The following is a 13,935-nucleotide window of genomic DNA, read 5'->3' as shown; positions in this document are numbered from 1 at the left end:
AGACCTGTATATACCCCGAAGACTTTCAGCTAGTTAATGTCTGACCTGGGATTTGATAACCAAATTATATTTTCTTTTTTCCTACACTGGAAGGTTTAGTGGAACTATGTCTTCTTTACTATTGATAAACAATTTTCTAATTATGACAAAGACAGTGAACAAAGTTGCATTCCCAAACAACAAAGTTGTTTGGTGGTTATTTAAAACAAGATACACTTTGTTTCCCAAAACAAAGTTGGTTTGATGGTTATTTAAAGCAAGATTCAATAGTCAACTCTGTTGAATCTGTAGTTACGTGAACATTTTAATAACATTTTTTTATATTTTGTCACCTCCTTGTCTCACCTTACTCTGTCCACAGCTCATACAGACTCAAGGAAAGAAAACATATTTTACAATATTAGAAGTAAATACAGCTGGAAGCATATATTTACTACAGATAGAAGGGTGATATATACGTGCATGTAAATATAATTACATAACTCCAAAATTAAACAAATCATTCTTTAGACTATAAATTCAAATAACCCTGCCTACCAGCATGCAAAATCAAGAAGGTATATGGACACATTAAAACTTGTTCACCTTCCCTGACTGCTCATTCAATAGAACTAATGTGATTATTCATCTTAACCATGATTCAGTCCATCTCTTCCTAAGATCTGAAGCGGTGTCTTCAAACAGAAAGATTACATTGAGTGCAAAAGTTTCATTCTACTCCTGGTGCAGTTTTTTAAAAGAACTATACACACAAATTATCATTTTCAAATTTTAGAATTAGATAAGTTTGAATTTGTGAGCACAAAAGTTTTCCTGACTTTATTCTTTTCCATGCCCCATTAATCAACTAAGATGATTAGAGAAGGGTCTCCAAAGAGTATGATAAGACAGCCTTATCAATCAGCAAATAGTCCATGAGTAGCTACTGTGCTTCAAGCACTGAATTAAGTGCCCTCATGGGGGCTGAGAGAAAATTTTACTTAAGTAACTGCCATTTAGAGTATCCGGCTGGTGCCAAACAGTGTTTTCCAATGGGCTGCACAGAAAGTTCATTCAGGTTTTTCTGTAAGTTATTATGCAAACCGGAATGAACTTTTTGGCCAACCCAATGTATACTATTTATGTTTGTCCTTACAAAAATATTATCAAATAGATGTTATGATTTTATGGAACAGGAAACTGAGGTTTAGAATGTTAAGTACCTACCCTGAGATAATACTTCTAAGTAAGAAGCAAAGTCAGTATTTGGTATAAGGGCTCTTTTGTATCATCTACGCTATGCCTTGTCTCATAAACAATGTCAGATTTTGTCTTAGCACTTAGCACATAGACCTGCCCATAAGCCCAGGATGGCAATATCGACAGCTGATGCCCCAAGGGACTATAATAATCTAATAACCTATGAAGGAATTTTACCAGTCAGAAAAGACGCTGTGCCACCCTGGAAATACTACTTTTGGAAGGGTATCTAGCGTAGGGGAGAGCCTATACCATCCAAGGCCCAAATGCTACAGCCTATTGGCACTGTCATGATGATAAACTACAAAAAGTCCTTGCAGTGTGACTCATTAACTCACCCACAAAGTGTACGAAGAAACCATAATTTAAATATAACCAACTAGATGGTATATGACAGCAGCCTTGACAGGGGAAGTTGTGTGTGTGTGTGTGGTGGAATGGAGGTATAATTGAGGGAGGAGAAAATAAAGAGATTCAGGGTCAATTGTTCTGCTTACTACATTATATACAGGCAGTGAATGTATGGGGGCTTCCCAGGTGTTGTGGTGGTAAAGAATCCACCTGCTAATGCAGGAGAAGCAAAAGACACCTTCAGGGTTCAAACTCTAGGCTGGGAAGATCCCCTGGAGTAGGAAATAGCAACCCACTCCAGTGTTCTTGCCAGGGAAATCCCATGGACAGAGGAGCCTGGTGGGCTACAATCCATGGGGTCACAAAGAGTTGGACAGGAAGAAGAATTCATGAAAGAGTGTATGTATACATTATATGAATCTGCATCATTATACATATATATATGCATATATGTGTGTCTTTAAAATACATATATAAACAAAATAAATTTTAAAAATATATGAAATACCATATAATGAACCCAAGCTTTTAAAAGTCATTCACGAGTCCATTTCAGTAAGCCAATATTCTCTTAGTCATGTGCTGCTGCTGCTGCTGCTAAGTCGCTTCAGTCGTGTCCAACTCTGTGAAACCCCAGAGATGGCAGCCCACCAGGCTCCCCCGTCCCTGGGATTCTCCAGGCAAAAACACTGGAGTGGGTTGCCATTTCCTTCTCCAATGCATGAAAGTGAAAAGTGAAAGTGAAATCACTCAGTCGTGTCCCATTCTTCAAGACCCCATGGACTGCAGCCTATCAGGCTCCTCTTCCCATGGGATTTTCCAGGCAAGAGTACTGGAGTGAGGTGCCTTTGCCTTCTCCACTTAGTCAAAATTTCTAATGAGTCAGGTACTATCCAGGGAACCAAATGACAGTGAATCAAGTATAGTCTCTACCATTATGGAATTTAAATTCTGGTTCTCAGAGACATATGACAAAGAAACATGTACTTGGCCAGGAGATGCCAAGTACTAAGAGGAGAGATGAAGCAGGCTGATGGGTACAGAGCGGTGGAGTGCTATGTAGAGGCTGGTCAGGGAAACCTCTAAGAGAGGGAGACCTCTGAGCAGAGAGCTACTTGGAGTAAGGGAGCCAAACAGAGATAGCGCTAAGTAACTGGTAGACATAGAAACAGTGAGTGCAAATGCCTGAGCCTGCCATGCACTTGGTGTGTCTCCTGAAGGTGGAGGAATAAGAGCAATGGGGTGGAGGTACAAAGGAAGTAATAGATGAATCAGAGAGATCTCGGAGGGAAATACTTTTTTGGTGTCTCACAGGCTGTGATGAGGACTTCAGAATGCATTCTAAGCTGAAAAAGTCATAATCTCCCCAAATAATGCTTTGTTTTAGGGTGTTATGAGAAATCAGTTGGGAAAAAAGTGGCAAAGGCATTTGCTGTGAAGGGGCAAAATTCAGGAGTTCTACATTTGCTTTAATGCTCTTCATTTCCAAGTTAGATGCTCACAATCTAACTTTCATTGTAAAAAGGAGCTCCAAATAGACAAATGCAGAATCAAAAAGAGTCTTCACTTTTCTAGGAATTCTCCTTTTTGAATTTCTAGAAATCGTTGACATACACATGAACAAACTAAACAAATACATTTTAAAAAGCTAATCTTCTTAAGAGTCATTTGTCATTGGTTCCTTTTGAGGTCAAGATGTGTGGTCCAAAACTTTGATCCCCCCTATTTCATAATAACCTTTTTGCATTGTAATTATCAGTTAAGGAAACCTGGGTACATTTTGAGGTCTTTGGGGATCAGGCCCATGGAAGAGACATAGGAATGCATGCTCTGGACTCTAGAGACAGAAGGGGATTAACATGTGGAAGAGTCCAATACGACAAAGCTACAGTCATCAAGACAATACGGTACTGGCACAAAAACAGAAATATAGACCAATGGAACAAGATAGAGAGCCCAGAGATAAAACCCACACCCTATGGGTACCGTATTTTTGGCAAAGGAGGCAAAAATATACAATGGGGCAAAGATAAGCCTCTTCAGTAAGTGGTGCTGGGAAAAACGGACAGCTATGTGCAAAATAATGAAATTAGAACACTTACTAATGCCATACACAAGGATAAAGTCAAAATGAATTAAAAACCTACTTTTAAGACCAGAAACTATAAAACTCTTAGAAGAAAACATAGGCAGATTACTCGATGACATAAATCAAAGCAAGATCTTCTATGACCCACCTCCTAGAGTAATAAAAACAAAAGTAAATAAGTGGGACCTAATTAAACTTAAAGCTTTTGCACAGCAAAGGAAACTACAAACAAGGTGAAAAGATAACCCTCAGAATGGGAGAAAATAATAGCAAAGGAAACAGCTGACAAATAATTTCCAAAATATACAAGCAGCTCATACAATTCAATACCAGAAAAACAAATAACCCAATCAAAAAGTGGGAAAAAGACCTACACAGACATTTCTCCAAAGAAGACATACGGATGGCTAACAAACACATGAAAAGATGCTCAACATCTCTCATTATCAGAGAACTGCAAATCAAAACCACAATGAGGTACCACCTCACACCAGTCAGGATGGCCCTCATCAAAAAGTCTACAAACAATAAATGATGAAGAGGGCGTGGAGAAAAGAGAATCCTCTTGCACTGCTGGTGGGAAAGTAACTGGATACAGCCACTATAGAAGACAGTAGGGAGAGTCCTTAAAAAACTAGGAATTAAAAAAAAAACCAACTAGGAATAAAACCACCATATGACCCAGCAATCCAACTCCTGGGCATATACCCTGAGGAAACCAAAATTGAAAAAGATACATGTACCCCAATGTTCAATGCAGCACTATTTACAATAGCTAGAACATGGAAGCAAACTAGATGTCCACTGACAGATGAATGGATAAATAAACTGGGGTACCTATATACAATGGAATATTAGTCATAAAAAGGAATGGATTTTAGTCAGTTCTAATGAGATGGATGAACCTAGAGCCTACTAGATAGAGTGAAGTAAGTCAGAAAGAGAAATATAAATATCATATACTGACACATATATACGGAATCTAGAAAGATACTACTGATGAATTTATTTTCAGGGCAGCAATGGAGAAACAGACAGAGAACGGACCTACAGACATGGGGGGAGATGGAAGGGAGGTTCGGGAGGGAGTGGACATGGGTGTACCCATGGCCGATTCTTGATGTATGACAGAAAGCCACAAAATTCTGTAAAGCAAATATCCTTCAATCAAAAAAATAAAGTGGCAAAATATAAATAAATGATGTGGATGAGTCCAGAACCAGCATGGAGTACTTACAACAGCCCAGAATATTCAAGGGTTTTCATTCTTTTTTTTTTTTTTTTTTGGTTAAAGCAAGCTCTATGCATGGCACATGGATTCTAAAATAAGAGGAGGAATATCAAAAGGAATTTAGACTTTTATTGGCAATGCTGAAATAGTTTAATTGGCTTAATTCCAGCTATTTCAAACTATAAGAGTACCTCTGCTGTGATGTTTCTATTTTTTCTTCAAAATTATGCATTAATTATGAGACCAGACAGCTGTCATACTATTGCAATCTATTCTTAAATTAATTAATAATTAATTAATTAAGAATTAAGATAAATTAAGAATTAAGAATCTTATTGTCAAGCAACAAGAACATACATTTTTAAAATAACTGCATTTTAAATTTTTATTAAAAACTTTTTGGAAATATTTCCTAATGATGGCTAAGCATGCTATTTATGGTATCTTCAATAGCATATTTTCAGGGTCAGTAAAATAAAGAAGAAAGAGGATGATGAGATTTATAAAAAGAAAGTCCTGGTTTTAAATTCTGGCTTTAAAGTTTTTTAGCTGTCCTCCTGGTAAAAGATGTTAAAGATAATAATGAAATTTTAGCTACTGTTAAATTATTTGTAATCTGTATTTGAAATATGTGATTTCTGATCTTGGCTGTGTGTCAGAATTACCTTATATCCCTTAAATCACTGATTTTGTAATGCTATTTTGGGGACTGACTGGATCAGAATCACTTGGAGAGCATTACGGGTTATTTTTTGTTTTAAAAACAGACTTCATAGTCCTACAAAGAAGATTCTGAATGAGACTCAGAGATCTGTAGTTTTTCAAAAGTGTTTCAGGTGATTTGATGAATAAAAAACAGGAAACAATCCTTTAAGTTACTTTTATGATCCGTGAAATGGGCTGTCATCAAATTTTTATTATCTTGACCCATATCTCACTCCCAAATTGACATTTCTTTAGGAATGGCTTGATCCACCTATTTTAAAAGCTTAGAGAATGGTATACTTTGATTATTAATTTGAATGAAAATAACAAGGGCAGAAAACCTGAAAGACACTGAAAATATAATTCTAATAACAAAAATAATTTTGAGCACATGTGATATTCAAAATGCTGGGATATTTGAAGAATAAAATATTTTAAATGTCTTCAAAAATATATTCTAAATATCTTTTAGTCATTCAGCAAGACCTGGAGATACAAACACAAGGAAGCTACAGTCCCAGTTCTTGAGGAGTTGATACCCTGATAGTGGGAGAATAGGCATGTCCCAAGCACTGTAACAGAAGAATGGTCACAAAAGGGATTGTTTAATTCTACCAGGAGAATCTGATAAAAATGGAGAATAGACCTGCCCAAGTACCTATGAGAAGAGACACAAAGAAGAGATTATTTCACATATGGAACTGAGAAATATTTTAAGAAGGAAGTGATCCTTAACTGGAATTTTCAAAGATGAAGCGATATTCTCCAAGGAGATAAAAGGAAATAAGGCCAATAGAGGAAGCACTGTGAACCAGGAAATGGGCGTGAAATAGCAGAATGCTAGGGAGCAAGCCCAAGTGAGTCAGTAGGCTGCAGTGCAGAGTGTGATAGACAGGGAGGGGGCAGGACACACCACCAAATGAGGAGAGAAGGGAAAACCGATTTTAATAATGGAAACCCTCCTTGCCATTGATATCAGAGGCAATGGGAACCTGTGAGGCAGATTCGAGTACAAAATTACAATGATCAAATTTGCAATTTAGAAAGGCGATCGCAGCAGTGGAGTGAAAGGGAGACGGGAAGAGGTGAAAATACAGACAGGAAGACTAATCAGTTAGAAGGCTGTGGCAACAGTCCAAGTTAAAATGATAAGTAGCTGGCTGAACTAAGGAAGCAGAAGCGAGCCTGAGGAGCAGGGAATGAATAGGAGAGATGTTATGGAAGCACAGTTCTCGTTAGTCACTGATAAGATGAAGGAGACAAAAGTAGTGCATGAATAATGACTTAAGGTTTCAGTCTGTGTACATTAAATATGAAAAGCTCCAATTAAACATATTTGGCTGATTTAAACTATTTTCCATGCACTTATTTTGTAATTTCATGTATATGACTTATAGCCAAAAAACATATTAGATTTAATAGGGTATTTTGACCGAGTCCAAATCCTTCATTTGGGGAATATAGTTTCACGTAGTCAAGTTATTAAAGAACAAAAAGTACATTTCCACGAGCTGTATATTTAGTGTTGGTCTGAAAATAGCAAAAGGTGGCATTTGGTATTCCAGGTGAATCCTTTCGGTGGTATGTTTTTTAAAGGGTCTGATATTTTGATATCAATTGATATTCATCTATCCTTATTTGCTTAAGCTTTTAAATGAATCCTGTGTGTTCAGGTGTTTGATAGGACTGTTTGATAATCTGTGGAGTGCCTGAACATCCTGAGAAGGAAGGAAATGCATAAATTCAGAAGGAATATTTTATATGGATTGAATCTGAGAAATGCAACATTCCCTTCACGTTTGTTGAGTAGACTGCATAGTTCTTCAGTTCAGTCGCTCAGTTGTTTCTGACTCTGCGACCCCATGGACTGCAGCACGCCAGGCTTCCCTGTCCATCACCACTTCCCAGAGCATGCTCAGACTCATGTCCATCGAGTCAGTAATGCCATCCAATTATCTTATCCTCTGTCACATAGTTCTTGCCTGATGCTAAATCCATTTCAAAATTTTCTCCTGAGTTAGTTGCAAGGGCAAAGGACAAGTTGTATGGCCTATTTCACTTCCAACAATCCCTATCTTTATGCCAAATGTTCAACAAGTAGAAATAAACTTTTGAAAAAGAAAAGTCAGCTGTTTTTCACCTGGGAACTATGGATGCTTGTTTCTTAGCTCTAGGCATTTACATGGACTTTTGTATTTAAAGAAGTAGAGTTAGTGGGAGCCGGGTGGGCTACAGTCCATTGGACACAACTGAGCTCACGCATGCACACACACACACACACACACACACACACACAGTGGGATTTTAAGGATCTCAAAGGATAGTTTTTATAATAAAAAGAGTACTGTCTTCACCTGTCTCTAGAGGTCTTTTTTATCTGTAAAATGCAAGTACTTTAGAAGAGAGAATACATTAAACCTCATCAAAAATATAAACTTAGTGAGAAGAAGCTGTGTCTGAACCTATGAGAGAAGTGTATGTTGGCGGGTTAATTGTGATTCTCAGAAAGGAGTGGTCACTGAGGAGACAAACTAGAGGGGGTGTAGAATCAGAGGTCAAAGGACTGGGGATTGAGAAGCACCTGGAATAATACAAAATTGGACTGTGGTACATCACTGGAAACTTTCATCAAATTTCAATTTTTTGCATATCACTGATAATAGGAAGAACGCCAAAGAATGCTCAAACTACCACACAATTGCACTCATCTCACACACTAGTAAAGTAATTCTCAAAATTCTCCAAGCCAGGCTTCAGCAATATGTGAACTGTGAACTTCCAGATGTTTGAGCTGGTTTTAGGAAAGGCAAAGGAACCACAGATCAAATTGCCAACATCGGCTGGATCATTAAAAAAGCAAGAGAGTTCCAGAGAAACATCTATTTCTGCTTTATTGACTATGCCAAAGCCTTTGACTGTGTGGATCACAATAAACTGTGGAAAATTATGAAAGAGATGGGAATACCAGACCACCTGACCTGCTTCTTGAGAAACCTGTATACAGGTCAGAAAGCAATAGTTAGAACTGGACATGGAACAACAGACTGGTTCCAAACAGGAAAAGGAGTACATCAAGGCTGTATATTGTCACCCTGATTATTTAACTTATATGCAGAGTACATTATGAGAAACACTGGGCTGGAGGAAGCACAAGCTGGAATCAAGATTGCCGGGAAAAATATCAATAACCTCAGATATGCAGATGACACCACCCTCATGGCAGGAAGTGAAGAAGAACAAAGAGCCTCTTGATGAAAGTAAAAGAGGAGAGTGAAAAAGTTGGCTTAAAGCTCAATATTCAGAAAACTAAGATCATAGGATCCAGTCCCATCACTTCATGGCAAATAGATGGGGAAACAGTGAAAACAGTGGCTGAATTTATTTTGGGGGGGCTCCAAAATCACTGGAGATGGTGATTGCAGCCATGAAATTAAAAGACGCTTACTCCCTGGAAGGAAAGTTATGACCAACCTAGACAGCATATTAAAAAGCAGAGACATTACTTTGCCAACAAAGGTCCATCTAGTCAAGGCTATGGTTTTTCCAGTGGTCATATATGGATGTGAGAGTTAAACTATAAAGAAAGCTGAGCACCAAAGAAGTGATGCTTTTGAAATGTGGTGTTGGAGAAGACTCTTGAGAGTCCCTTGGACTGCAAGGAGATCCAACCAGTTCATCCTAATAGAGGTCAGTCATGGGTGTTCATTGGAGGGACTGATGTTGAAGCTGAAACTCCAATACTTTGGCCACCTCATGCAAAGAGCTAAGTCATTGGAAAAGACCCTGATGCTGGGAGGGATTGGGGGCAGGAGAAGGGGACGACAGAGGATGAGATGGTTGGATGACATCATTGACTCAGTGGACATGAGTTTGAGTGAACTCCGGGAGTTGGTGATGGACAGGGAGGCCTGGCAAGCTGCGGTTCATGGGGTCGCAAAGAGTCAGACATGACTGAGCGACTGAACTGATCTGAACTTGTAGGGAAAATGTTTGAAGATAAAAGTTCCTAATTAATTCAAATGTGGTTCTGATTGTAACAAGTCCTTCAGTTTAACTGAAAAGATCAGTAATTTTCTGGGTAGGGACTAAGGATTGAACACTGAATCTGGAAGCTCTGTAACCAGAGATGTCATGCTTGCCTTCTCAAGCAAAAAATAATTAATCACATTTGGCTTCTTCATTGTCTTTGTCTATGAAATATCGTTCATCTTCAAAAATATGAGCCCATTTCAGTACTTAAGATGTATTTGAAGATCAGTAGTTCTCTGGAACAAATTGCCAAATAGACATAGGAACACAGGGTACGTTTTTGAAGGCAATAATAATTGATGGGGGGAGTAGAGATTAACAGACATGAAACACTGATTATCTCCAATGGGTACAATTAGTTTATGGTAGGAAGGGAGGAGACTGGCATTTTGGATTGAGAAAAGTGACTTTCATCTAATATTTTAAATATCCTTATACTGTCATTTGTTTTGTAAGAACAATGTGGTTATTTTATAGTCAATGCTAATAAATAATGGATTTTAAAAAGGAGAAACTAAAATTAAGACATTTAAAAGAACAAGACTACTGAAATTACCATAGTGCAATGGTATGATTTCTGTATGAAATAAGTAAACATTTCAATTTTCTTATATTTAGACATATATTTGATGAAAACACATAATACAACAACCTATATGTGATTCATTTTCTCTCTACCAGCACTATGAGTATATACATATTTACAGGTAGCAGATAATTTTTAAAGAACAAAGAATAAAAAATTATTAACAAATGCAGATATGGCCTGAAGAATTTAGAAGGATCAAAGGAAAGATCATCAGCATTCCTGTATCTTGAACTAAAGGGCAATAATCAAACTCTATTATTTGAAGATGAGAAAAATGGAAAAAAATAAAGAAAATGCGGTATTTTGTAGGAAAGGAAATGAGAGTATAAATGGACTTATAAAGAGAAATAAAAATTCAAAGCGTTGAACAAATAGGAAGAAAATGAGCATTTATTGAACACTTCTATTCACTAGAAGCAGATTTCATTCCATCTTTCAATCCCCCCAGGCATTTGTCCTATTACCCTCATTTGAAAGATCAAGAAATTAAAGTTCAAAGATGTTATGCAGGGTAGTCAGGATCACACAGGTCAAGGAGCAAATCTTTGTTTTGCCTGTGTTTAAAGTCCATTACTTTTTATCTGGACAGTATGTTGAGGAACTGACAATACAAACTGATGAAAGCCTGGACAGTGTTCAGAGGGGCAGGAGAGAGGGAGAGAGCAACAATGAGAACAGAAGGAACAGAGAGAGAGAAAGAGACAGAGAGAGAGTGTGTGCGTGTGTGCACGCCTGTGTGTGAGTGTCCTGGGATGCTATGCAGCCATCAGTAAGCCTTTTGCTTACTTGGTAAAGGACAAAGTTTTAAAAATGACCTAAAATTGCTACCTAAAGCTACCCAAGTGGCTGTGGTTTCATGAGTGACTTATATACAAAGTAAAAATAAAGTACATTCCAATTCTGATTTGTTCCAGATTTTATATCATGGTATAATGTATTAAGAGTAAAGATTATTTTTTCTGATTATAAACCAAAACCTACATATGGAGAAAAACATTTGAATGAACAGAAAAAAAATATTAAACCAAATATTATCGCACTCTTGAAATATAACCACTATTAACATTCTATTGTCATTCTTCAAAATGCGAGTGTGTTCCAATTGAAATCAAGTGAAATTGTATATCCTTCTTATGTAACTGTATGTCATGTACTTAAATAATATTAAAAGTTAATATTCAACCAACCTACCAAGATTAGGAAAATGAATCAATTTAAAATCATACTAGCTTATCACTAGTGTTACCTAGAAATAAATACATTAACACTAAAGCCTTCTTTCCTTAGATAAACAATTTCTCTTTCACTATCTGCTAGAACAATTAAAATAAGAATGAAAGATATAAAAATCTATTGTATAAAATCCATGCTGTGAATGGCTCCTCTTTCACTGTGGTGATTTTATGCAACATACAACCTATACTATCTTTCATAGATTACCACACAGGCCTCTTAATTCTAGCTCTGTAGTTTTTCTATGTTTATTGTTCATTTCAATCCATGAGTCAAAAGCATAAATTAAAATACTGTATGGCTTACTTGGAGATTTGGTAAAAAAATATTCTCCTTCTACAAATAAACTGAACCTGAAGAAAGCAAACTCCAGTAGAAAATATTAACTATTGTCCTTGCATTGAAATTTACCCGTTTCTTGAAGTGACTATTCACTTTCACTCAAGAACTTCCCTGATTATTTTAAAGTTAAATAGAAAATGATTCCAGTCCCTTCTCAACTAATCATATAACACCAGTGTCAATCTAGGTTGGAGCCAGATGCATATTACCTGTTTATGTATTGGTCAGCTCTCTACATGAATCATCATGTAAATAAATATGAAAGCACTAATACTTACTAAATGCACAATCTGGGACAAGTTATTTAAGCTCTCTGAACTGTAGTTTCCTTATTTATATAATGAAGAGAATATTGACCTTGTGGTGGTGTTGGAAGAATTAAAGGAAATAAATTGTTCTAAATGAGCCAGTCAATGCCTTCTGTTTTCAGAGAAAATAGGACCCCAACCACAGACCTTGCTAAAGGGGCAGACCTAAGCATAATGTCCTCTCAGCCACAGATATTTAGTTCACAAGTTAATTGGTATATATGATGTTGAACCAATTACATGTACTCTCTGAGAAATTAGCACTTTAAAATACTGGATGATCTAAGTTAAATAAACTACAGAAAGTGACCAACATGGTCATGAAGTTAGAGTCAACAAAGATAAGAAAAGCATATCAATGTACCAGCACACCAGACACTGAAACAGAGGCCATTGTTAGGCAATATAGTCTTTTGCTGATAAAAACAGTCTCTTCCCCATGAAAACAAATGCAAATAGAATCACTGTTAAAAAAAAAAAAAGATGGGAATGGAAGAAAGGAAGAGAGAGAGAGAGAAAGGAGAAACGGGGAGAGAAAGACAGAAAGATGAAGAGGAAGGAAGAAAGGAAGGGAGGAAAAAATACTTAGTCTCAGAGAAATGCAAATGGAGAAGCTGTTTTCCTTTTCACATGAGGTCTTGCAGGTAACAAGGCTACACTTTCAAACAGAATTTCCTATATCTTTCCAATAAATTCTCAGAGTTTGAATTTGTTGGACTGGTTTTCTAATCTTAACAATTCCTTATCTGAATGAAAAGAGCATAGCATCATGAATAAAAAGAGCCTAGCACCATTTCCAGCACACACTAGATACTTGATGAGTGGAAACTATCACTAAACCAAGTTATAAACCCAAGACTTCCCTGCTGGTGCAGTGGATAGGAATCCACTGCCAATGCAGGGGACATTGGTTCAATCCCTGGTTTGGGAAGATTCCACATGCACCTGTGTGTCAAAGCTGCTGAAGTTCATGGGCCTAGAGCCGGTGCTCCACAAGAGAAGCCACCGCAATGAGAAGCCAGGGCGCTACCAAGCAGAGCAGCCCTCACTTGTTGCAACTAGATAAATCCTGTGCAAAGCAACAAAGACCCAGCACACCAAAAATAAAAACAAATAAATAAACTATAAATTCAAAGAGCAAGGAAGACAATACAACTATCATGGATTTTAATTTTTAAAAAAATCATGTAAACCACATAAATGAAATACTTCCTGTTAAGCCAAACTTGTCTTTGCCAGAAATGATACTTGGCCTTATTTTGGCTTCTTATAAATCCAATGCAAATATAAAGGAAACACAGACCTTTCCTCTATTCACCTACTTGACACCTACTGAAAAATTGTAAACACTTACAACATTCAGTGCCATAATGATTACAAAATTGATACAGACTGCAGCAGCGGAAGTTGCAAACTGCCAGTGTTGTTTGATGAAATTCCACTTGAATGATGCAAACTGTTCCATGACAACCAGGCGATACACCACAACTGCAAACACTGCAGTGATCACCAGAGAAATCTACAAAATGGGAGACCAGAAGAGACATCCACATTTTGCATTATTGAAAAAATAAAAGCAGCAACATAGATCCAAAACATTGACCCCCAAAGCTAAAGAAATTTACTTTTCCAAGAAAGTGTACATAAATTTAAAATTTCCTTTAAAGAACTGAGTTACATTAGAGTCAAAATAAACAGTGTAAGACTCAGTTGTTTTAGTGTGATATGTTTTTCAAATCTCAGCTGTCACATGATTGCTTGGTTTTAAAGCAGAGGATCTAATTTTAGGACGACTTACATAATTTCCATTTTTTCTTAG

The 13,935-nt window shown here is 37.0% G+C and overlaps 1 protein-coding gene across 1 annotated transcript in view; it reads right to left on the bottom strand.

Moving 5' to 3' along the window:
• ANO3 (anoctamin 3) overlaps positions 1-13,935 on the bottom strand; it is a 445,447-nt gene that overhangs the window by 34,846 nt on the left and 396,666 nt on the right. The window contains 1 exon segment of the mRNA XM_052652757.1: positions 13,471-13,635. Coding sequence (XP_052508717.1) covers positions 13,471-13,635 — 165 coding nt within the window.

The sequence above is a fragment of the Budorcas taxicolor genome, chromosome 15 (assembly GCF_023091745.1).
Source record: "Budorcas taxicolor isolate Tak-1 chromosome 15, Takin1.1, whole genome shotgun sequence".
In the NCBI taxonomy this organism is placed as follows: domain Eukaryota; kingdom Metazoa; phylum Chordata; class Mammalia; order Artiodactyla; family Bovidae; genus Budorcas; species Budorcas taxicolor.
This window is presented reverse-complemented; position numbering and strand designations above follow the sequence as displayed.